General features: G+C 45.4%; 1 protein-coding gene across 1 annotated transcript in view; it reads left to right on the top strand.

The window, feature by feature from the left end:
• VWC2L (von Willebrand factor C domain containing 2 like) overlaps positions 1 to 24790 on the top strand; it is a 47240-nt gene that overhangs the window by 16191 nt on the left and 6259 nt on the right. Inside the window, exon 3 of the mRNA XM_034065543.1 lies at positions 3915 to 4044. Coding sequence (XP_033921434.1) covers positions 3915 to 4044 — 130 coding nt within the window. The remainder of the gene's footprint in view (positions 1 to 3914; positions 4045 to 24790) is intronic.

Below are 24790 nucleotides of genomic sequence, written 5' to 3' on the forward strand. Positions count from 1 at the left end.
GGGTGTATCTTGGTTTTCTTTCTGTTTGCTTTGCTGCCTTTTTTGTTTGTTTGTATATATCATCTGTCAAGTTTGTCATTATGTGTTCATGCACATAAAGTCTTTATTAACCATCCATATTCTCTATTCTCTGTTTTAATTTCCTTCCTCCCTTCTTTGTTAACAAACTCTGCTGATTGCAGATGTTTCCCATTTGACAGCGCCTCAGACTAAGGTGTTCCAGCCACACAACCCGTTGAGTCCTGGCTCTTTCCTCTGGTCACCCTGCTGTGCGGGATGGGGCCATTCCCTGGTGGAAGCAGGGAGTGAATCTGACTTCCCAGCCAAACCTGGGGTCACAGTCTTCCTTGAGAGCACTAGAACAGAAGAGGAATAGAAGCTGAGCTGTGATCTTAGATGTGGCTATAAACAGGGGTGTTCAGGGTCCACATCCTTGTGCTTATTTTAGTCTCTTTGAAGCAACTGGCGAAAGGAGAGGTGAATCATGGTCAGTGGTGAGACTAAGAAGGTCCTTTGTGCTCTGTGTCCCACTTGATCTGCTCTCAAAAGCCCTTGAATACATATCTCCTTCCCACCAACTTAACCACAATAGGACCCTACGCTGAAAACAGCATCAAAGACCATATTTCCTCACTAGTTCTGAGGGTTAGTGCTGTCACCCCTGTTGTAAGTAAAAATGGGGTAAAAGGAGTTTCAGGTGCTTTGCACCAGTTTTCCCAAGTCAAAATGCTGTACTGGTACCTTCTACAAAAGGACCTAGTTTGCACCTCAGGTTTTAATGATAGGTTTATTTCTTAAAGTACACCTTGAACAGTAAGGGACCATGCAATTGTGTGGACATGTATCCATGTTATGGCTGGGCACTGTGAACATCCTTCCCTTAGGATCACAGTGAGAGGAATGTCTCTGCACCAACATCTCTTGAAATCCTTCTTAACTAATCCTTCCCTAGAGAGTCTTCTAAGAGATTATTCTGCCTTGGACAGGTGGAGTGAATAAATCATCTTATGGTCCAAGCTTTTTATGATCCTTTAATCTTAACACTTCCTCCAGAATATCAGTTTAAGAGACACCAGTAAAGCATTTGCACTGTCTGTATGGGAATGTCATAGCCTCTGTGCCCTCTCTCCTTCACACTTCAGAAACCCTCCATGGGTTTTCGACCTGGGTTTTCAGTAGGGATGAGAGTTTCTTCTCAGGAGCTGGTGTCACCCAGTGTTTGAACTTCAGTGGTTACAAATGTGTAAACCATCACTTTCCATGGGGGATGAATCTTTAAACAATGAGTCAGGAAACAGAACTCTGGGACACCTTTCATTAATTCCCAGTTTGTCATTTGCTGCTTGGTCTGTGTCCTGGTTACATAAAGAAATAGAGGACTTTCTTGGCCAAGGTCCCATAATTGTTCCACAAGAAGGATAGCTACAGAGAAATTAATAGCTGAGCCCACAGGAAAAAGATGCTCAATCAGTGTGCTTGGGGTAAAGTCCTTTTCCACATCTGAGACATTTGTAGACTTAAGTGGTCAGGAAGGCTGGAGTCACCCATGGAGGTGAGGGCTGGGTAAGAGCCATGGTAAGGGACACTGGGTGGCAGGTGAATGGAATGGTCAGATAGAGGAAGATCTTGGATGCAAGACCTTGATAAGATGGGGAAGAGGAGGTGGCTGAGAAGAGTCTTCTTGTTCTGCCAGAGCAGACTTCTTGTTTGCTGCCTGTTGCTTGTACCACTGAGGTGTGTTTTCCTTCTTCCCTCTTGAAAAGCTGCTCTCAGTGTCAAGCAACATCATGGTCTATTACAGTGTCATTTTCGTGTTACACCAACAACGCAAAAGCAAAAGATGTGAATGTCATGTCTCATTTACTCAGCTGCAGAGTCGTTCAGGGACATCTTCTTCTTGTGCTGATCATCTTTAAGCCATAGATGGGCTGCAGTCCTGGAAATGTATCATGTATTAGCATTGCAGCCACTGTAGTAGTGAAGATGGGGACAAGTCCTGAAGGATACAACAGTAAAAGCCTCTGCAAATCTAGTTCTACTGCTCCATATAATTAGCGATTAAATAAGTAAAAACAAAGCAGCAATTTTCTTATTGATCCCTCAACAAATAGTTCTATTTTCTTCTGTATTGTTTCTTCTTATTAAATAGCCTTGAATAAGAAATGTCAGTCAAGTGAATTTAGATTCCTGGTGCTTCAGACAGAAATCAAAGCAGGATTGAATGAGGAAAGATAATTAGAGAGAGGAATTCCACCTCCACAGACTTCTTCCCTTGCTCGAGGAGTGCTGATTTTATCTAAATTGCCAAAGCTGTGAGCAAATGAGGGGTGATGGGAATTACAGACTGCAGACGCTGAGACAAAGCAAGGGAAGCTTCAATTAGTGCATTTTAAGGTAGAAATGAATTTCCTGGGAATAAATTATTTGACTCAAGACATATGGAGCCTCTTAGAGGTGAACTGAAAAGCTTTTTACCTGCCAGAACCAGAGTTCATGTGTTGTATCTGTCTCGTAGGAATGAGTGATCCATCACTGGCATATGAAACACATGGGGATGAATTCTCCTTTCCTTTGCATCTCTTTATTTTAATATATATGGAGAGAGGAATTCTCATTCCTGCAGATTCCCATCAATGCAACAGAAAGAAGGTTATCTTTTTTTCGATACCCACATTTTCTTTATCACTAACATTAAGTGTCAGTGATCAACCTACAACTGCTAAGGAATTGGGAACTGCGTAATGAATGTACAGGTACTGAAAGGAAGCGATTTTCCTTTCAGATTCTCCTCTTACTCTCCTTTCTCAGCTGTGTTGTCATCCTTTCATCACACTTGCACACACGTAGGACACTGAGAACCTTAAGAAACTGACCTTTCTGTTTTTCAGCAGATTTCCATAGCTTTTCCAAGGGTGAGAGTGTGACAACTTTCTGTTACTCAGAGGTGGACAGAGATTCCTGTTTGAATTGATGGAGCTGAAACAGAACCATTTAGCTGTGTGTTTTAATCCAGAACTCCCTGACTTCAGCAGAATTATTCAAGCTCTTGATTATTCAGCAGAATTACTCAAGCTCTTTACATATTCTGTGTGAGGCAGTTGCTCCCAAACCTTGTTGAAACCGGCAGAAACTGGGGCAAGGGCCAGGTCTAATGGTTATGTTATGGGCGTGCTTACAGACCCCTGATACAGGTACTGCATGAGCACAGAATGAAACGGTTTTGCCCCTCTAAGAGCAACACTCTTCTCTGTTCTGAGAAGTGGGAATGTAAGCACATTGAGAGGCTGACAAATGGGCAGGCCACCCCAGTAGCACCTTTCCAACAGCTTGGGGTTCGCTGGCAATGGCAGTCTGCATGAGGTATGAGTATGCCCCATCCCTGGAAGTGTTTAAACAGGTTGAACAGGCCTTGGAACAGCCTTGGCTAGTGGAAGGTGTCCCTGCCCATGGCAGGGTGTTGGAACTGGATGATCTTAAGGTCCTTTCCAACCCAAACCATTCTGTAATTCTGTCATCTGGAGAACTGCCCTGTCCTCCCTTCCTGGGATGAAGCTCATGATCTTCCAAAACTCCTACTGTGCTCCAAAATAGGTAAGATAACAACAAGTGGGTTAGAGCAAAGGGATGACCTAGTGGTTTCCTCTCAGCCTTTTTAACAAAGGAACCCCATGAAAGCTAAAACACCCCATGCCTGCTCTGGGAAAACAAGTATCCCTTTCACTGGTTTGTCTGATGTTCCAGTTGCCTATTTCAGATGTTGCTATTTTGTCCTATAGGTTAATTTGTATTACCCATGATGAATGAATGCAGTCAAGAGGTATTGAACTCTAATGTGTTTATCTTGTGGCAAGATAGAAATGTTGCAAACTTGTGAGCTACAGGAGGAAATAGGCTAATTTTAGATTTGTTCCTAGCCCTCGCCATGCGAATGGTGTCGCTGCGAGCCCAGCAATGAAGTTCACTGTGTTGTAGCAGACTGCGCAGTTCCTGAGTGTGTCAACCCAGTCTATGAACCAGAACAGTGTTGTCCTGTCTGCAAAAATGGTAAGAAAGTACTGTGTTGGCTTTAACAAACAGACATAAAGGAAACAGTTGATGACAATGTTGTTACTGATGCATCGCCAGGAGATTTGCTTCCATCGGCACAGGGTTGCGGTGGGGCTGTTCCTTCCCCTTGTGCTTGGGCTTCATGTACAAGGTTGGCAACTGTGAAAACTAAGGCTGCCCCTTCCTGGCCTGTATCTTCGCATTGAAGCTGATGGGATTGCTGACTTAAGTAAGGGGTTACAGGATTGAGTCCTGGTATCAGAGATAGTTGCTTCATGTCTTTGCTTTTTTCTCATAATTAGTCTAACATGAAATCAAGAATCTAATTAAAAAGAGAGTTTCTGTCCCTAAATTAAGAAACCAATTAATATTACCTAAAACTAGGGGAAAATTCACAGAAATCGATGGCAAAACCTCCACTGGGGCTGGTAAGACACCCGCCAAGCCTGTAACATTGTTAGTTGTGTGCTGGAGTCTGTGTGTGTAGTGTTGGCCCCCATTGTCCTGCTGGAAAGATTTAATGAATTGGAGTCTAATATAGCAATACTTTCAAGAAAGGTTTTGGGGTGACTGAAAGTACCTCTTCCAAAAAGAAATCTGTTTCCAAGGTCTCCCCAGTGTTGTACCACATGTATGCACATATGTCTCTGGAAGAACACCTTTCTAGTGCACATATGAAGAGAGATTCAAAGATGAGCTAGCATCACATAAACATCTTCATGGCTTTCTTGACATATAAGAAATAGCTACTTAGTCTCATCTTCGTGTGACTGGAATTCACTGTCCATATATAGTTCCTTTTGCATACATCACCACTGCTGGATAAGAGTAATGGTTGCTTTTGGATCTAAATGAAAATGTTCACAATGAAATAACATTTTCAACACATTTTCTGCTCTTTAAGATGGAGAAAAAGCAGAGTTGGAAATACAAAATATTTTTACTAAGGGAATTGGTATAAATAATTCTGGTCTGGAAAACTGTACCCAAAATACTGCTTGTAACCCTGAGGTTGATAGTAATTATTTTTACTCAAAAGTTTTCATTTAGAGCTTGATGTTTCTGTTGAAAAGCAGAAAATGTTCACAGGAAATGTCATTGGGTTGTTGTTGTTGATGAACTTCAGAGAAAAGCTGTTGTTAACCAGCTCTGTCCACCACCAGCATGTATGTCCCACTGTGCTTGGGTGTGAGGTTTCCCATTGCACTCAACAAGATTGATGTGTTGGGTTGATGGCTGGGAGGGTAACAGTGGCCATAGCCGTGCCTGTCACCACAGCTCAGATTCATTTACACCCAAACCAATGCCTCTTGCGTGTGTTTGGCCTCTGTGTTCCCATCATGTACAGGGTACCATGCTGAATGCCCCTTATTTACAGTGGCAGCACTTGGCGATTCCTTCCCATCTGGTTTGCGTGACATGAATCCAGCCTGTGAACAGGCTTCCCAGGAGAGCAAACTCAAAGGTGGCTTCACGCAGGTCCAGGAGCTGCTGGATTTCCCTACCAACACTTCAGCACCATGACCACCTCCTCTGATAACCAGACTGCCCCACTTTGGAGGGTTGGTGGCTTTCCGTGTTGTAGTCCCCAGCATATCTGGTGACCAGGAAAGGGCATCATCTTCTAAACATAGTCAGAGTGCTCAGACAGCAAGGAGGAAAGGGAAGGAAGCAGCTCCTACTGATGGGAATGTGGACAGGAGGACAGGAAGAAAACCAGACACTTGGTGAAGAGGCTCCAGGGCACAGTGTGGTGATTGGAACTAGAAGCCAGGAGGCTTCCTCCATGGTTTTGCTGAATTTCTCCTCTCCTCTCTTCACTCATCTGTTGAAGGTATAGATATAAAATTGTCTGAAAACCATTTTAGGCAGGGAAGTATTTCTCCCCATCCTCTTAAGAGCAGCCCTGTATGCCTTGGGGATTCTGATGTCTGGGGCCAGGGAGACCAGGGCTTGCAGGAACAGCTCCAACAGCTCCCTTCATTCAACAGCGATGGATGAAGGGGAGAGACACACAGTGGTGTGGCTGTTTCTTGGTGGGTGCTGTGGAGGAGAGCTGAAGGCTTTCTGCCATCCCATCCTAGCTGTAGGTATGAAAACCCCAGCTGGCAGGGCTTCCTGCTCCTGCTGCACAGCTGGAGCTGACGGGGCAATACTTGTTGTTATGGCTTTATCCTTTGCAAATGGAATTAAATCATTCACACAATGTTAGAAGTCAGTAGGCACTGACATAGTCTCCATTGTCACAGGGAGTCTGATGGGCAGGTTTTGTTACTGCTCTTGGATGTGGCTCCAAGTGTGGCACACACTCTTTGCCTCCCTCTAACAGTTTGGGAACTTCATGTGAAAGAGTAACAGGCATTGCTATGTCTCTTACCCCTCTGAATCTGACACTACCTAATGAATGAGGATCGCAGTGCTTTAAGCTGTCTAGTCATCTTGAGACCAGAATGTTATCTTTCGGCTCTCTGCTGCGGCCAGCCAATTAGAGCTCAGTTTCACAAATGCATGAAGATAACAGAAGCTGACAGACCCACTTAAATGACTGAAAATCCTGGTTTTTCTCCTTTTTTTATTTGTTTTTTTCCTCCAGTCCAATGCTTTTGCTTTCTCCCTAAGTGATGAAGGCAGTTACAATGCTGTGTTTTGGTGTGACGAAAAGGTTTTAGCTTCATCTCAGCCCCTGTGGTCATCAGTTTAGACTGGCAAACAGGAGAGCTCAAGGGATACAACTTTTGAGTGGATGGGGAAGTTAATCCCTAGAACAACATGGAGTGCAAATCCTCATTCCAAAAGCTGCTCCTTACAATTTTGGTAAAGATCCTCATTTTACATTAAAACACAACCCTGCGTTGGCTGCACTCTGCTAGCAGCATAGCTTACCTCCTTGTTTAGCTTTTGCTGCCATTAATGGAAGAATAATTTCCTCTTGATACATTCAGATGGATTTTCACACCTTTCTTAATTATGTCTTGCTAAGGACAAAAGTGCTGTGACGCAGTGAGCACTGGCACAGGGTGCCCAAAGAAGCTGTATCTGCCCATCCCTGGCAGTGCTCAAGGCCAGGTTGGACACAGGGGCTTGGAGCACCCTGCTCCAGTGGAAGGGGTCCCTGCCTGTGGCAGGGGTTGGAACTGGATGAGCTTTAAGGTCCTTTCCAACCCAAACCATTCTATGATAATGCAGTTGAATTTAACATACCTGACCTGAAGATACATAAAAAGCCAATACCAATTTCCCTCCCCTACCATCATTTGAGAGCAGTCTGAACAAGTGGCTTTGGAGATTTATTCCTTACTGTCAAAAGAAACTGAAGTATTATCTTGTGCTTCACTAAATGCTGTAGCTCATGCAAAACTGTCTCTGCTTTCCAGGAGTACTGCATTACACATGGAGCAGGCACTGGGAAGCTAAAATCTGGGGGTGAAGGAGAGAGAGGATGTTTTCTTCTCCATGCCCCATTGTCCAGTTTGTCAGAGTAGATTTTAAGGTCTATGGCTCCAGATGACATGCAGCATTTCTATCATGGAGATGAAAGGTCACTGGATTTCACTTCTCCTGGTAGTGGCAGACTGCAGAATTATGGCCCCGAGTTGTTATTTCAAGTCACTGTGACTTCTGCAGACAAAAGTGTGTCAGCTATTGTTAACTGTCTCCTCTGCAGGATCTAAAACTTGCCTGTCACTGTCAAAATCAAGCTCAGGGCTGCCTCCATCTGTGCTATCCCTCCTGCCCCCAGGTTCTCTGCAGTTCAGTGAGAGCATCCATCCACTCTGCTTACACCAAAGCCCGTCAGAGCGAAAAGCCTCCATGTAGTTCCCATGTTTCTGGGTCCATGGCTGTAGTGGTGTTAATCAGACCTCCCCTCGGTCTTCTCACCTGACCCTGAACTCTTTGTTTCCAAACCTCTGCTTTTCCCTCCCCATAAGTTCATTAGCCACTGAAGGCTGAGCCTTGTTATTGGTGGGATGTGTGGTTTTTAAAGCCTTTCCTTACACATCACTGCAGGGTTGCTGTTTAAATTTCCTTCAACCCTTTGGACATGGTCTGGCAAGGATGTAGGATGCAGGGACGGGAGGGGATCCCCAGTGTATCATCATTTGCATCGCTTAATCTGGTGTAATCTGTGATCCAGATTAAATGGGTTCCTCTTTGCCAGCTGCAAACAACTCTCACCTACTGCTGTGCACAAAGGGAGAAATCCATTGTGTTTCAGCTTCCCCAGTGCTATTAGCTCAGATCCAAAGAGTGTCCAACATGCCCTGTCTGAGGGGGTGAGTACATGTGCTCTAGCAGGGAGTCTCCAGTTGGTCTTGGAGGTCCCTCCTCTAATGCCGTGCTGACTTAGTGCTGACACCCTGATCTTTGCCCACTGCTCTTAGAGGAGCTCAGTTTCATGCTGCTTGTGCATCCATCCATTGTTTGCTGCTCCTTGGAATAAAAACCAGATGCAATTTCAAATTAGAGGCCTCCCAGCTGCTTGGGGAAAGGCTGGAGGCAAATGGTGGGAAGGGCAGCACAGGGCTCTCGGCAACCCATGTTTTATAAAGTGCTCCTTCAGAATCGTACCCAAAAATAAGCTCAACCTTAAGAAGAATTCATCATCATGGGAGATTTTGTGGCACAGCTGTGTCAGGGAAATCAATCTAAGAACTGTAACAAGTGCCACAATAGAATTGTTACCTTCTCCTCTCCAAAGTGGGGAATCCTTTTCAGAGCATTTCCAAGGCGCCTTCCCCCATTTACGCATCCATTAACGCAGTTGCTAAAACAGACTTTGCTGTGGCACTTCCATTCTATTGAGGGATGAGCAGAATAAGCATTATAAATGTCTGTTTGGGGATCTGGTTTTGCTTCTAATTTAATTTGGGTTGCCACTGATCGTCAACAAAAGAATCCTTTACCCAACAAGGCAGATAAGAGCGAACGTGTCTGCAGTGAAATACTTCCTGGCAAGTGTGCTCACTCACGTTAGCATGGGCTTCTGGAGACATCTGTGATGAAATACTGGGCAGCAGGAGGACGTTCCATAGATACTCTGTCACTGGGTCTTTAATTAAAGGTCTAAATTATCCCAGTTGATACAGATTTCAAAGTAGGCTCTGATCCTGCCCTCCACACACAAGTGAAAGATCCCTTTGACCTTCAGCAGATTTTATCTTGGTACAACAGCGTGTATGCAGGAGAGGCTCTTATGGGTATTTAATTTAACATGCTATAAATATTAATAATTCCATACAAATGTCTTCATCTTTGAGGCCATAAACACAACAGTGAGTAAATAATAATTTATTTCCATGCATAGAAAGCCACATTTTACCTAAGCTTCTCCCTTAATTTATTGAGAATCCAAACTTGCTGCTCATTATTCCTCTGTTTGAGTTAATTTGCAATAAGCATTCTGTACCCCAGCCTGTTCCTTCCATAACAGTATGTTTTGCCCAGAAAACCCCCAGGGGTTTTCCCAGCCTGTCGATGCCGAGGGCAGCCTTTGCTTTAGCAAACAAATATATGCTACATGTGTCCTGGAGTGAATTCTGCATGCAGTGGCAAAAATGTTAATCACTGCAGAATAACACCCAGGGGCTGACCTTCAAGGCTGCCTTCTCCTAGCAAAGGGGTATGTGGAAATGCCTTACTTCTAATGGGAGATTTTTGGAAGCTCCCAATGTTAAAGGGGTGTCCCTTTGGAAGAGCTCTGCTGTGGACAGCAGAAGGAAGTTGATGCAGTCCTGAGGTCAGGCTGTTCCCATCCTGCCCAGCCACATGCTGGGTGAGAACTGGTTCATTTCCATTCATAAATGAAGCAAGGTTAGTACTGAATACCACTCGAGTGGGTAGACCTCTCAGGAATAGCCAGATGCCACCGAAGGAGGTGTTGGCAATGCAGTCCATGAACAGGGCTCTTTCTTCCAAATCAGGGAGGCAAGCAAATCAATTCCCTGGTATTATCTTAGGGGGTCTTTATTTTGCAACACCCTTTGGGATTTGGAGGGATATAAAGCTCCATATAAATGTAAATTATTTATTGTATTTGAGGTGAAGGTAGTGGATTAAAAGTGCATGTTATTAACCAATATTGACAAAAAGAACTTTCCCACATGGTCTCTATTGTTCCAAATTATCAGCTATCTTGAAAAGTGCCAAGGTTTTAATACCGAATAATCCAGTGCCTGGATATTAAGTTACCTGTGCTTCATTGCATGAATAGAGCTTGTTATTTATGTGCAAGATGTGGATCACTGACTCTCCAGGTCATTGTTTTGGAAAGCATCTGCTTCTAACATGATCAGTGACAAAAAAATCAATGAAGTGTGGAAAAAATGCTAAAAGTTTGAGGAAAAACCAGGAAGGTTTTGGGGAGAGGATGTTTTCTCGGCCATTTGGTTATATACAACTGTTGCAGGATAAAGGTGACCCAGGAAATGTGGCAAGAGGATGAGAGAAGACTTCATGTTCATTTATGTTTTGGAAAGCAGTGGTTTGGAGCCATGGGGAAATTCCTTTAGAAAAAGCCCCAACTAAATGAAATTCCTCTTCTAATTTATTTCAGGAATTCCTGAAATGGCCAGATTTTAAGATTGCAGTTAAACCCCCTTCAGTCAAAGTCTATGCAATATGCTGATGGCTTGTGCAGATGCAAGTTGAATGTGACCAGCCAAGAAGATGTATCCCCCACGCCGGACTTTGCTGGACTCCACAATCCTCTTCAAAGGCCCCAGAGCCTGAAGCTGGTAGCCTAGCATAGCAGCATCTCCCTTTGTTCTTGATGGATAAAGTATTAATGGCAGCCAGACAGGTTTTTGGGTGCTCAGTTGACCCCACCACCTTGTTCACATCTCTGAATGGTCGCAGGAAGGACCTGCTCCTCTTCAGGCAATGCTTGCCCAGCACATGGAGGATGGTGGTTGTGTCACTGCTGACTCCTTAGTGCTGCTGATGCAGAGATGCCACCCCTAATCAGGAGTCATCTTCCAGTTTTGCAGAACCTGTGGAAGCCATCTGAACATTGTGATGACAGAGCCCAGAGCACCAGGACTTTGTGGCCAGCTGTGAAAATCAATGGTCTTGGAAGGCTGAATACAGAAGAAAATGGCTGAGACTACAAAGGATGCATTTTTGATGGTTTGACACCTAATGGTCTTTGTATTCACCAGAAGGAATGTAAACTGTGGTGCCCCATTAACTCAATTAAAGCACTGATTTGATTACCAACAAAGGGGAAAGAAGGACCAATTTAAACAGTGGCAGAAGATCACACTGAAAACAAGGTGGTGTATTTGGCCAAGAAGTCACCAACCTGACAAAATACTTCAGTGTTCCTTGAAAAATCTCATTTCCATGAAGCTGGTTTTCAATGGAGCTCATTAACCTCCATCACTGGGCCAAGTGATTAAAGGCATGTAGATGTGGAATTAGCTGATGAGAGTTAGGTATGTAAGCACCTGCTCCTTCATTGCTTTTGGAAGCCTCAGGCAGTTGGATTTATCTGGATGCTTAAATGTCCTGCTAACTCAAAACCCTGCTCCCTGTGGACGCAGCTGTTGGAAGAGTCACCTAATAATGGTGTAAAGCTTTGGAAAGGTATATAGAGGTTACACCTTCCAAAACTGGCCATCCTGGTGCTGGATTGCATTGAGGAGGACTGAGTTGAATCTGCCACCTCCTGAAGTTTAGAAGGAGAGACCGAAAGAGGCAAGTGAGAGGAAAAGCCTTTAGAGAACAAAAAAGACATGAACTGAACAGTGCTTAATGTGATTAACTCCATCACACAGCTCAGTGCTCACGCAGACTAGAAGCTGCTGGACTGTGTAGCCTCAGAGTGACAGGGATGCTGCTAGGAAAAGCTCCATTCAAAGAGTGCTGTGTAGGGAGCCAGCAGGACAGCAGCCCCCTTCGACCCAACATGTCCATCTGCATGCTCACAGGTCAGCTAATGCTTCCCAAGCATTTGTGAGCTCTTCCTCTGCCCAGGAAGCAAGCACAGGATAATTCACATGTTTAACAAGGCGGAAGAAGACTCTGCCAGACAGCCAAAAGCCATCTAGGTGCTGAAAGCCACTATCCTGCTTATGTACCCCAGGCCCTAAGTGTGTTTCCATGCTTTCATCCCAGCAGAGTTCAAAATGAATGTCTACAGGCACCATAAGGAGAAGGGCTTGGGATGATTATGAGAAGTCATTTCTTGGATGAGACTTGCTCCAGAGCTCTCATTGAGCAGACACAGCTCAGAGCGATGTGAGAAGCACATTACATGGTCTCTGCATTGCCCTTTAAACTCTGAACTATTTATGAGGAAGCATTTGCTCATTGGTGATTGTTTCTCCTTGGGAAAAATGCTGCTGAAATTTGTGTGCACAAGCCTATGGCAGTGGTAGCTCAAGATCCACTACAATCACTATAGTATGTTGTAGAGGAGGGGTGGGTTTGGGGTTTTGGGGAGATTCAGGTTGGGAAACCAGGTTCCTTTTGCAGAACACAGGCAGCCCAGTAGGACTGAAATTAAAGCAGGAATGGGGCTGTGGTGTAACTTGAAAGACCAAAAGTGATGTTATTATCCAATTACTTTGCTGTAAGCCATTTTGCTGCAAGAGAAGCCTAAAGCCAAATCCTGAGTACGTGTCACTTGGTGTAACGCAGGCTGTGTTGCTTTACTGCCATTTGCTCTAGCTGAGGATGGAACCTGAAGGAGCTAATATCTATGTGACTCACAGGCACATTGCAGGAGGCTGGGGTGTTTTGCATGGTTAGGCTTTCTAAAAGGATTAGAGATGGGTTTGCTTTTGCTGCTCTAGAAGGTTGGGATTATTAAGCATATCTGTATGAGAAGAGTGGCAGGCTCTGTCTTCATGTATTTCTAATTTAATGAATGTTTAATGCTTCTTTTATTGGAGCCTACATATATGTAGAGTAGAGGACTTGAACAAGGGGTTGACTTATGTCAAATAATTGATGTTTGAGCTGCTCCTTTTACATGAAATGCAGACTTTGCAGAGCAAAGAGACTGTAATGAAAATATGAATTAAAGATTAGAGCTAAGCAAGTCTGAGGAAACTCAGAATTAAAACAGGCACTTAGAAGTTTTCTCTTCCTGCTTCCTTTCCATCCCTCCACATTTCTGTGCCTCTGTCCCTTGGAAGGGTCCTGTATTTCAAGCATAGGCTTCTGTCTCTGCTACACCTACGCACCTCTGCAAAGGAAATCGGTGCAGTAATCTCATTCTGGGTATTACTGTGTGTTTGCACATCATCCTAGCCTGTTATGCTTGCCAGCTCACCAATTAGTTCAGCTAGAGAGGCTAAAAAGCATTTTTAAGGTGTGTTTTTCGTCATCTCCATCCCTGGTCTGCTGACAGAGTGCAGCTCCTGGACAGAATGAGAACAAGTGCAAGTTTGGGGGAACCATTTGCCAGAAGGACTCATAGTTCATTACAGCATGTCCAGGTGAGGGTAGAAGAATGTTCTTTATACATGGCAGTGATACTGCTGTGTAACAGTGGTTGAGCTGTGCTGCCTGAGAGGGTTCCTGTAGGACAGTCTTGAGGCTGGTACAGCCTGCCAAGAGATACTGCCTGTCCCTGTTGTCCAGAGATGCTCTTCTGCCCATAATCATCAGCATCTATTCCCTTCCACCCTCACCTTGGCCCACCCCTCTCCCTCTCTGTTAACTGTCTTCATACTCTGGCTTTCCACAAGGGCTTTGAGCTCTCGGTGCAGTCTACAAGCTCAGCACCAAGGCATGGCTCCTGCAGCATGAAGCTTTTCTCACCTCACTTCCTGTAGCACAGGCTGCAAAGAGCTTGGCTGGTTAGGGGGTAATTTCCTGCTTTTTGTGTTTGTGTTTAGAAAACCCTTCTGCAACGTCGATCTGAATTAATGCCTAAGACACAAGAGCTTAGGCTTAGTCATCAGCAAATAAAAGCCCAGTGGAAAAGAGGAGATGATGCTGCTTTCTTTGCTTCTGCTGGTTGGGTTAGTGTGGTTCGGTTCCTTGCGCCTCTGGCTATATTGCTACAGCTAAATGAAAGAGAGCCGGGCAGAGAACTCACCTATAGGACTCTGATTGTCAGCACCTTGTAATGGGTGGCACACCTAAGGTGCAGCAGTCACCCAGTGCTGTTTTAGCAGGCTTTGTGTGCTCCACTGCCCAGCTGTGTCTTCATGTCTTCACCCTAACCCAGATGCTAAGGGACCCTCACCCCGCTGGGCTGCAGGGCCACCCTCCTGCTAGCTCAAGCACAAACACATGCATACAAAAGAGTTATATCTTAGGGTGAAGAGGGCACCTCCTCATGTGCCCTATGGAGGAGGTCTGCAGGAGAAGTGCCATGGGGTGAGGATGTGGCCAGTTTTGCTATGTGGCATTAGAGCCAGAGAGTGTCATGCCCTGTTTCATTTGGCAGTATGGGAGTGCTCTCTGAGCCCCCCCACAAGGAAGGCTGCCACTGAACTCTTACCCCTCATTATTTCTGCCTCCAGAAGCACTGAGCCATCAGGAGACATCGTGTGTTGAGACATGAGGTGCAGAGCTTACACGTGGAACAGGGACTGGGGAGAAGGCAGGGAGAAGGGCAGTGCTGCACCCCAGGTGATACCATAGGTCATTAGCAAAGACAGTCCCATGGTCCTTCTATCTTCTGTATCCTGAGGACATCCTAGGTTTTTGCTGGATGGAAGGAACCTGTCCTGTGGGGGTGTAGGTATGTACTAAGTGGGTCTCATTGCAAAACATGGTCACTCTTACCCCCCCCCCCCCCGTGCCAGCATGCCTGTATTCCTTATCATTTCTTGTTGTATACAGGTTCTTGAAACTTAAAAACCTAAACATCAGAATTTGCTCATGGTAGAAACTCAGAAAATCAGGCTAAAAACCCTATGGAAAACAGTGTGGAAGACACAACAGACTGACAGTCTTATTAGGGATGCCTGGCAGTGTTCGAGGCCAGGTTGGATGGGGCTTGAAACAACCTGGTCTAGTGGAAGCTGTCCCTGTCCATGGCAGGGGGGTGGAACCAGATGATCTTTAGGGTCCCCTCCAACACAAATCACTGTGTGATTCTAACAAACAGGGTTTTAAATCTGCCTTATCTGCGATGAGCTCAGGATGTACGTGATCTAACCATGTACATGATTTAACCTTATTCTCACACCAGAGATGTCAACAGCAGTTTTCATCTCCTGGGAAGATGGAAGGGCAATCAGAGCTCCCCTTGGGTATCCCAGAGCAGCTGTATCCTCATCACATGGACTCTACACCATGTGAGCAGAGTTTCAGATCTTGTGAGTGGAAAGTTTGTTCTTTCCAGGTAAACTCTGGACATACATATTCCACTTGTCCCCATTTCTGAAATGATAATTGTCACAAGGAGTTCTGTAAGCACTTTTTAGGGGGAAAAATAATAGATATGGACAAATCCCATACCTGGTATAATACATTTGATGTCAGCTAAGCCATATTCTTGTCCCCGTTAAAAAGTGTTTTGTGCCATTAGTGCTGGCAGGGAAGCTCACATTTGTTAGACTAAATGGAGCAGGAGCTGATGCACCAAAAAGAAAAGTACTCATGTCCTGCACAGGGATGTACTGAGAGAAATGGGTCTGTTTGAAGATGAGCAGCCAAAGTTCTTCCTGACCTTTCAAAGCTCAGGCTTTTTTCATTGCAGCCAGTTGAGAGTATTTGAAGATGATGGGAATATGTTGGTCGGAAAATGCTGACTCACTGAAACATCCCTAAGAAATAGGCCAATTATAGCAAACTTGCTGTTTGTACATTATAAAAGGTCGGAGAAAAAACCTTGGAAGGATCAAATGCCCTAGTTTAATGTGTTCAAAATGAACTCACTTAAACCTGGCAGGGAAAGGGGGTGACATGGTTTGGGGTGTAGATCTTCATCATTTTAAGTAGGAAAGACAGAAAACAAAGGAGCTTTTTGCTCAATGAATTATTTCTGACAACCTGCTCGGATCTTTATTAAAATCAAAGTGTTTGCAGCTTTGACAATATTACCCATTTGAGTAAGAGAGGAGTAGCAGAAATAACTCCCCATTGTAATGGGAAACATCCTTCCTGCTCACCAGAGTAAGTGGTCAGCTCTAGGATGGGATTAATATACTGTGCTGGGGTTAGATGCCTTTGGGACCACCACCTTCTATGCCTGGTGGGAGAGGACTGCAGGCACCCAGTGCTGCTTGGAAAACCCTCTGCACTTTGCAGGATGAGGTCTGCAGGCTTTGCTATTTGCAAAGCTGCTTGCACTTTGGATTGCACTTTCTTGTCTGATTGAAATGGATGGGAAATGTCAGGAGGTGCAGGTGGAAGAGCCCTCGTTCAATACTGCTTCAGTATGCCTGAGCCTCATTATCCCCGGTCAGTGCATTTGCCTGGTTTCAGGCTGGTGAACCAGAACCAGTGTGCTTTCCTGCCATCCCTCAGCTCTCACTGCATACACTCAGGACCACAAACCCCAGGGAGTGAATACCCCCCTCATCTCCTTGTGCTGCCTGTGCATGGAGGCTGGGGAGCACACTGCAGCCGACACACAGTGTGTCAGTGCCAGCTCGGTCTGCAAGGCTCTGATTCCACAAAGCCAAGCCAGTGTTGGGTGTTCCTTCCAGAAAAGCCTCATTCTCTGATCTCTGACTCATCGCAGCCCCCGCTGACGTCCAAGGGACTCCTGCATCATCTGAACCGGGTCCGCAGCAGCATCCCATGCGTCATCCCTTATCTCCCAGCAAGCAGAGGCCACAGTCACACCAGAGCTGTGGGCACTGGCCCCTTTCCAACAGCACAGCAGTCGCAGACCTGCCCTCTGGGTTATGGATCAGGGCAGTGGCTGCCAACTATTGATGACTGAATTTAGTGTGATTTCATTTGAGATGCTGTGGTTGATGTGTGTGAGGCTCTGGTACCCTCACTGTGCTACAAGGAAAGAATCGAGAGACTCTGGTTGCTTTTCAAGCTGTGTCAGACAAAAAGGAAATGTATTACAGGAAATGTCAAATGGTAATTATTAAGGACTTGGAAAACTGTGATTAAAAATGGAAACCTGTCTGCAGTAATAACAATTACATATATTTACTATATTTTGCCCTGAAATCACGTTTTTTCTTGGCTGCATTCGTGCTCTCCTAAGAGCAAATGCACTGATCCAGTTCCTGAGACTGGTGTAAGCTGGCCTGGTTGCCTTGCTCCAAGGGAAATATCCATGCTTATTCAGCAGCTGAGGATTTGCTCCCCTCTCTCATTTGTTCTAACAGCTTGACAGTGAAGTTGTTACAGCAACAAATAGTTCCTGCACCCATATCAGCTGGCTTCATGCCCTCCAAATCAGAGGGTGCTGCTGCCATTACCTCTGCAAGGCAGCATTTCCCTTTAGGACGAGCAGTGAGTCCAAAGGTGAAGTTACAGCCAGCATTTACCTAGGCAGGGAAATTGTCTTGGAGGGTCTGCACACCCCATATGTGGCTGCTCTACCTCCTTTGGGTTGCTACCAGGTTTAGCCAAAAGGATCTTGCCAGGATCAGAGTAAGGGACTGAGAAGCACAGAGGGGCTGTGCTTGGTTCTGCTGCCCCAGTGCTCAGTGAGACCCTCCCAGACCCCCTCCTTTCACTCTTGAGGGGCTCCCCTGCCCAAATGGTCACCCAGTGAAATAAATGGTGATTCCTTGTATTTACACACTTAACCTAGCTTGTATCTATGGCTCTAAAGGCCTGGGGAGTGGTGGTGGAAGGGGAATGGCCTCAAAGGAAGGGGTTATAAACCCTGAGAAGAGAGCCTTCAAGAATGCCAGAGAGGGACTCTTCATCAGGGCTTAGTGATAGGACAAGGGGAATGGGTTTAAACTGAAACAGGGGAGGTTTAGACTACGCATAAGGAACTTTTCACTATGAGGGTGCTGAGGTGCTGGCACAGGGTGCCCAGAGCAGCTGTGTCTGCCCCATCCCTGGCAGTACTCAAGGCCAGGTTGGACACAGGGGCTTGGAGCAGCTGCTCCAGTGGAAGGGGTCCCTGCCTGTGGCAGGGGTTGGAGCTGGAGGAGCTTTAAGGTCCCTTTGACCCAAACCAGTCTGGGATTCATTAGGGAGCTGGGTTAGGCTGCCCAGTGGCAGAAGTCAGCTCCCAGTCAGCCAACTGGGACTGGCCTCTAGCAGTGAAAAGCCCCTGGCCTCATCACTCAGCACCATCACGGGTGGGTTTTGATTAAGGCAGAAAACAGTTGGCTGTGGAGGATGCAGAAGAGGCAGAGATGCTGGGAGGAACTGGCTGTGGTATAAATAAGATGCTGGGGGGAGGAGGGAGGGAAGGTGTGCACAGCGAGGGTGCCTGGCATGACAGCACTAATTGGCTTTATGGAGACATCTGTGCCCCTCCTTTCCCTGCTTTCTTCCAGTGAGTACAAAAGGAGCCAGAAATAAACCTTCCTTGGCCCCCCCTGCAGGATCTCAGCTGTGGTAGGGAGGGATCTGTCTGGAAAGTGCTGTCTTCAAAACAAGCATTTCCCTGCTTGCTTCTGAGATTAACCCCCTTTCTGAGACAGCCACAGTGGTTCTTGCAGCCCTCAGGATGCTGACTTCCTCACCATGGGCTCTGTGGAGGGATAAAGGGGAGAGAATCAGAGAGTAAAGCAAGGGGAAGGAATGCAAAGCCGAACTAATGGCATTGGGAAGTGTTCGTCTTCCTAGGTCAGCCCTGATTTCATTCACAGTGCTTTGCTCTGTAGCAGTTTTGGTTGTTGCAGCCATCTGGAAACCTGTTCCTAACCTTAGCAAGCATCAACATCAAGTCGCCCTGAGCCCACATGTGTTTGCTGGCTCCGTGTTGAGCTTACCTGGGCTTCTGCTCATATCCATGACAAGCCAGGGACTGGGAACAAGCAGGCTGGGTGTGCACAAAGCCATTGAGCTTCCCCTACTTTAGCTGTGGGGTTTGGGCTGGTTTGGATTCTGGGATGGGGTATTTTTCCATCTCTTTTTACTGCATGTGTTGGTTGAGCTCAGCTTTTGCTATATGCATTCAGGAGCACAGGAGCGTGTTTCAGTTTGGAATTAGAAAATGCTCAGAGGTATAATCAGGTCCTTCCACAGTATTTAATTATCCATAATTAAAGGCATCTACACAAAGCACCAGATTTTCAAAGACTGTTCTTGTGTTACATTGCTAATGAATTAAGTAATTAATTGGCATTGAAAAGATACAATAGAAAACATCAATCTCTTAAAGTAAAGCATTTTTAGGCGTTTTATAAAATCATTAACGTGTATCAGGTCAGTAGCTGTTCTAATGTCTAAATCCTGCTTCTGGCTTCAAAACCATTTCCAAAGGACAAAACGAATGCTGGAAAACAAGGTAGGGAATACTTGCTAAAGAGTGTGGAAACACTTAGATATGGGAACTTTCATTTGGAAGTTGTTGTCCATCACTTTGCTGCTTTGTCCCACAGTTCCTTTCCCCTGCCAATAGAGTCTGAACCAATTTCCATCACATTTGAGAACCCAATTTGCAGCTTCAAACCTGTCGTGTTCCTACAAGTGTCATTAAAAGTGGTTGTCTGCTGGCTTTAGTTGTAATAACCCACATCCCCTCAAGCCTCTGTGCCTAAGTTTCCCCTGGGCACTTCCTGCACTTCCCTGCCCTGTGGGGATGCTGGGATGATAAATAGGCTCTTGGTTGCAAGTCATTCAGGTACTATGATGGCACCAAGACCAGCATGTAAGCAATAGTTTTATCCAGTACTTAAGGAATAAAACCAGCACAGGGTAATGAAGCATTGTGAAAATTTGGGAAGAGCAGGGATGCAGAAACACATATATCCACCATAAATTTTCCCCAGCTTTTCATCATTCCTAGCTGCTGCCGTATGGATAACCATCCTGTCCTGATACATCACCATAATATCATATGACATCTGCCAGAGTATAAAACACCATATAGATTATGGTAATGCATTTTGTAGTGGCACACAGAATTATTAGTAAAGGAAAGGATGATCCTTTTCCATGTCATGATTCCATTAAATGCAACTGTTCACATGCAAAACCAGCACCACTCATTTTGTCTTTATTAGCAGCTTGGCTCTTTGCACAGCACCATTAGAAAGCATTGTGGAAATGCCATGGAAATGCCATTAAATTCAGGTAGCATAATGGGAAGAGCAAAATCAGGGAACAAACGTGGTTTAAAGCTGTTTCTGCAGCTGTTGGAGAAACCAGGGCAGGTCCCAGCAGAAGGGATTAGGAGCATGTTTATTCCAGAAGCATCAACCTCTGTGTGTCCCATTTGTCCATTGGAGTGAGGTGTGCCCATCCTTGCAGTGGTTTGTGCTCCCAGTGTGTGCACTCAGATCCATCCATCCTTCCTTCCTCTTCCTCCTCCTCCTGTTGCTTCAGGAGCTACAGATTTCAGCAGAGCAGTGCCATGTCTTCTCTCTCTAACACCCAAGCTTATCAGTTGCTTGGGGCTAGGTTGGAAGGGAGATGTTTGCTCAAGTTTCCTCTTATATGTGCCAGGCAAGTAATTCCCAAGCAAATGAAGAAATCAGGTTTCTACCATTGTGGTTATTCCCTTTCTCCTGGTAATGAGTCTTTTGTATGATGTGCATCAAAGTGGGAGCTCTGCTGCTGCAACCTGACCTGAATTTACAGTTGAATAAAAGGCAGATCCAAAGGCTGATGCCACTTGGCTGTGTAAAACACCCTCCAGAAGAGGAAGGGGAACCTTTGGTGCCTGAATCAGACTTTAGCTTTTATACATGTCCATTAAATTTACCTTTGATTTCAGTTGTTTCTGTGTCTGTCACTGTGGATGGAAGGAGGCTGAGGAGTGGTGGGGATGAGGATGGCAGGAGATGGGCCTGCTGGGTCCCACAAAGCCTGAAAATTGGATTGTGCTCCAAAGTGGCAGCAGAAAACCCAACTCCAACATGAGAGTAGAAAGAAATGGTTTCAGCAGCAGCGCTCACATGAAAAGCTTTTGCTTTGCTTTGAAGTTCCATTTCTGACATGATCCCACGTTCAAAACCTTCATCAGATCTGTCACCGGTGGGGGGACAAAAAGGACCATGCTGATGCTCTCAAAGCATCACATTCCATCTCATAGGGGCAGGAAGGCAGAAAGGCATTTTTCTACCAATTGACACATTCCCACAGTCATCCGGATTGCCCTATTTTCCTGACAGGAGCTGAGGGCTTGTCCTGAGCATGCAATGGTCTCCTGCAGCTAAAGAAACACTTCTTCCTCTTTGCAAGGGGTTTGTGCAGAGGTTTGCTCATCCCAACAGGCAACCATTGCAGGACTAATGTGCGTGGTGGGGTGACTGTCCTTGTGCATTAATAGCTGGTGTAGCTTCATTATCCAGCAGTGAGTTGGGTTTTCAGTAGGCTGCACATCTGAATGCACAGCTCAGGTAATCCTGGTTCTTCCTCCCCACCCCCATGTTGCCTTTTTTCCTCTTGTTTCATACCAAATTAGCACAGTCACAGTTTCCACTTCATTTATGACTGATATGAATAAAACCCACCCCATAAAACATCATGCACAGCTGTAGTGAACAAGTTAGATTCAATTCTGGCTTTCTATTGAGTTGACATGCAGCCAGCTCTCCTCCATACATCATCTGTGATTGCAGTTGAGAATGAAATACTGTTTTAATTCTTACACCGAATGCAGGGATTTTTTCTGAAGAAAGAAGACATAAAAATGTTAAAATGGGCCATAAAAATCATTAAATTTTCACACTGAGCACAACCAAGAGGTGAATAAGTTGGCTGAAAGCTCCAAAGACCCAAAGAAAAAGTCCCAGTTGTTATTCTTTTGTTGTTAACCTTTGCCTTTGAATGGAGAAACCCAAGCAGAGAGCAAAGACCTGGTACTTTGGCAATCAGGGGATCCTTTGCCCACTTGCTTCTCTGGATAAGGGTTTCTTCTCACGTCTGCATGGACAAAGGGCTCTTGCTGCCTGCTGGAGCTGCTGCTCCCTACCTGTGTCCAAGTACGGTGCCTTGGGACGTGCCCCAGCACTGTTGCAGTGGGCAGGATGGACATCCAGCTGAGTCCCCATCCAAGTTTGCCCCTCTGCATCCCAATTCCTTGCATGGGTGACCTGGGAAATACCCACTGCAAGGGTGCAATCAGCTGGATGGAGCTTGTCCCATGGCTGCTCTCAGGACCCAAGCTGAAGGTGAATGATGCCAAGGTGAAGGCATCAGAAACACAACAGCATGATTTATACATATATACACAATACTCTCTGACTGTATTTCCTGCCTTGGAAGTTCATCCTCTGTAAGGCCCAACTTTTCTTCCCTTTGGCTGCTGATTTATCCGGTAATGCTGTTAGCTGATGCACTATTTTAATGGTAGCCTTATTAATTGATCTCTTTGAAATTAACCTATTTGATTCCAGCTCCAAAAACCAAACCCACCTCACCTTATTTGCCATGCTGGGACCATTAAAAGAGTTAATGTACCTTCAGTGCTATTGGACTTCATTTGGGGAAATACCTATTTAGACAACTTTTTAAAGCCTGAAAGGTTATAATGACCCAGGAGTAGCTTTCATTGTCTGCAATTCAAACCTACCTGTGGGGTTTTTAAAGCTGGTATTCTCCCAAAGCTTTATGCTGCCTATAAAAAGCTGATCCCCTTTGTTTGGTCAGGTAAATGTTGAAACATGCATTTCTCACTTAATAGCTGCTTATTGTTGTCTTTGAGATGTTGCTGGTTTTGTTCTTCAACCTTGAAGGTACACAGTGAAAATCTGATTCAGAAAGGCTGTTTTATATGCACAGTGTCTGCCTGTGCAATGCTAGGCACCTTGCCTGGGCAGGTTTTTTGCCATAAGCTAAACTTTTCAGTGCTGATTAAGGTATTTGCACACAGAGAGCCTTGTAAAATGAAGAGGAATTTAGTGTGCAAATCCCACAGGTGACTTTGAAAATGCCAAGCAGCATTTCACATTGAAAGAGGGGAGGGAAACCCTTTACTGCAGGCGAGGTCTGTAGCCCTGTGGTTTGTTCTGCTGTCTGAGGGGTGATCCTAAGACATGCCGTGTCTTTGGTGACAGTAGTTTGACTTCAACACTGCCCTCAATTTGGGTGTATTTCAGTCAGCAGGGTGGGTAAATGATTATCAATTTGATATTAGCCATTAATTTGCACTGCAGCAGTGCCCAGCCCTGCTGCTTAACAGTCCATAACCCACCACTGGATGGGGAACCCAGTACAAATGGGGAGACTGGGGATGGAGGTTTTGCAGGAGGTAGAAGTGCCCTCAGATGTTCTCCTGGCTCTGATTTCAGTGCACCTGGGATCAGAAACAAAGAGGCTGGGGGAGATGCCCATATAATGAGATTAATGCCCTGAATCTATAGCAGCAGGAAGCATACTCCTTGCCCTATGTATGTATGTAGTGTGCCCAGATCAGTTTTACTGGCATATCTGCACTAGTTCAGATGGTTTAACCTGATTAAAGAGATGTGTTCTCACAGATGAGACTCCTGCTAGTTTATTATCATTTCTCACTCCAGAATATTCCTGCTGGAGGAAAAGTTCTGCTCCTTCCAGGCTTTAACCCTTGGAAGTGCCTATTCTGGCATCTCCTCATACCCACTGGCGACAGCACTGCCTGTCTGTCAGTCATTGGCAGTGCTTGTGGCTGATCTGTTTCCTGTAGATACCTGTATGGTTTTCTGCATCATCTGCATGCTGCCTTCCCTGCACTGAGCTGTGCCCAAAGGTTAATCCAGAGCTTTGCTGCTGCCCCATCACGGGCAGAGCTATGGACCAGAAAGCAAGTGACAGTGCTACCCAGGGATGGGGAGGTTGGAAGTGACCATGAACCCTGTGCTTGGTTCCCAGTTGTCATGCTCATCCCACAAGCACAACGGATGAAGGGAGAAGTGGGGCTGCAGTTTTCAACTGGTGTTTTTTAAGTGTCTTGATTTAACTTGCTGAGTGATAACCTCAGGTCTGTCCACACAGCTTGGATCTGTATCAGCACTGGTGGATGTCAGCACTCCTAAACAGACTGCTTTTAAATTGCACCCATAGATCTTCCTTGCACCAAAACATCCCTGCTCCAGTATTTAGTGATGCCTGAAGTTATGCCTCCACATCAACCTAAATAACTGTGCTATCAATAAGGAGGAGTAATGTGGTGTATTCCCTTCTGGATGTCTCCCTGTCCCTCAGTTGTTTACTGCTCCTGATTAAGACAGAAAAGGAGCTATTAGTGATTTTCTAACCATGGTGCAAAGCAGTGAGGATTAAATCAGTCTGTGCCACTGGGAGCCAGGGAGCTCGAGTGGGTCCCTTGCATTCATGGTACTCCAGGTCCATGATACTCGAAGGTCCATTCCAATCCAAACTGTTCTATGGTTATATGTAAACATCGCTGCATGGGGAGAGCCAGAAGGTGATGTGGGGCCTTCAGGACATCCCTGTCCCATTGGGCTGGCTGGGAGCTGCAGGTGTGGGTTATCTTATGGCTTCATTGCTGGCAGAAGTCAGTGGGAAGGCTCCTGTTGCCCTGGATTTAGCTTTTCAGCTCGGTCTCACCTTTTTAATGCGCTCCTTTTAATGATGTAGGGCTTGCTTAGAGTAAGGAACTTGGGTTTAATTTGGATACTGAAGATGTATTTTTTAATGCAGAGATTAAATAAGCTTTAGGCATCTTCAGGCACCCAGCAACGTGAATTATGGCTGGAAAAATCTCTCATGTAAATAGGCAATGCTTGAGAAGGGCTGT

This window comes from Melopsittacus undulatus, chromosome 8 (assembly GCF_012275295.1).
Source record: "Melopsittacus undulatus isolate bMelUnd1 chromosome 8, bMelUnd1.mat.Z, whole genome shotgun sequence".
Classification (NCBI taxonomy): Eukaryota; Metazoa; Chordata; class Aves; order Psittaciformes; family Psittaculidae; genus Melopsittacus; species Melopsittacus undulatus.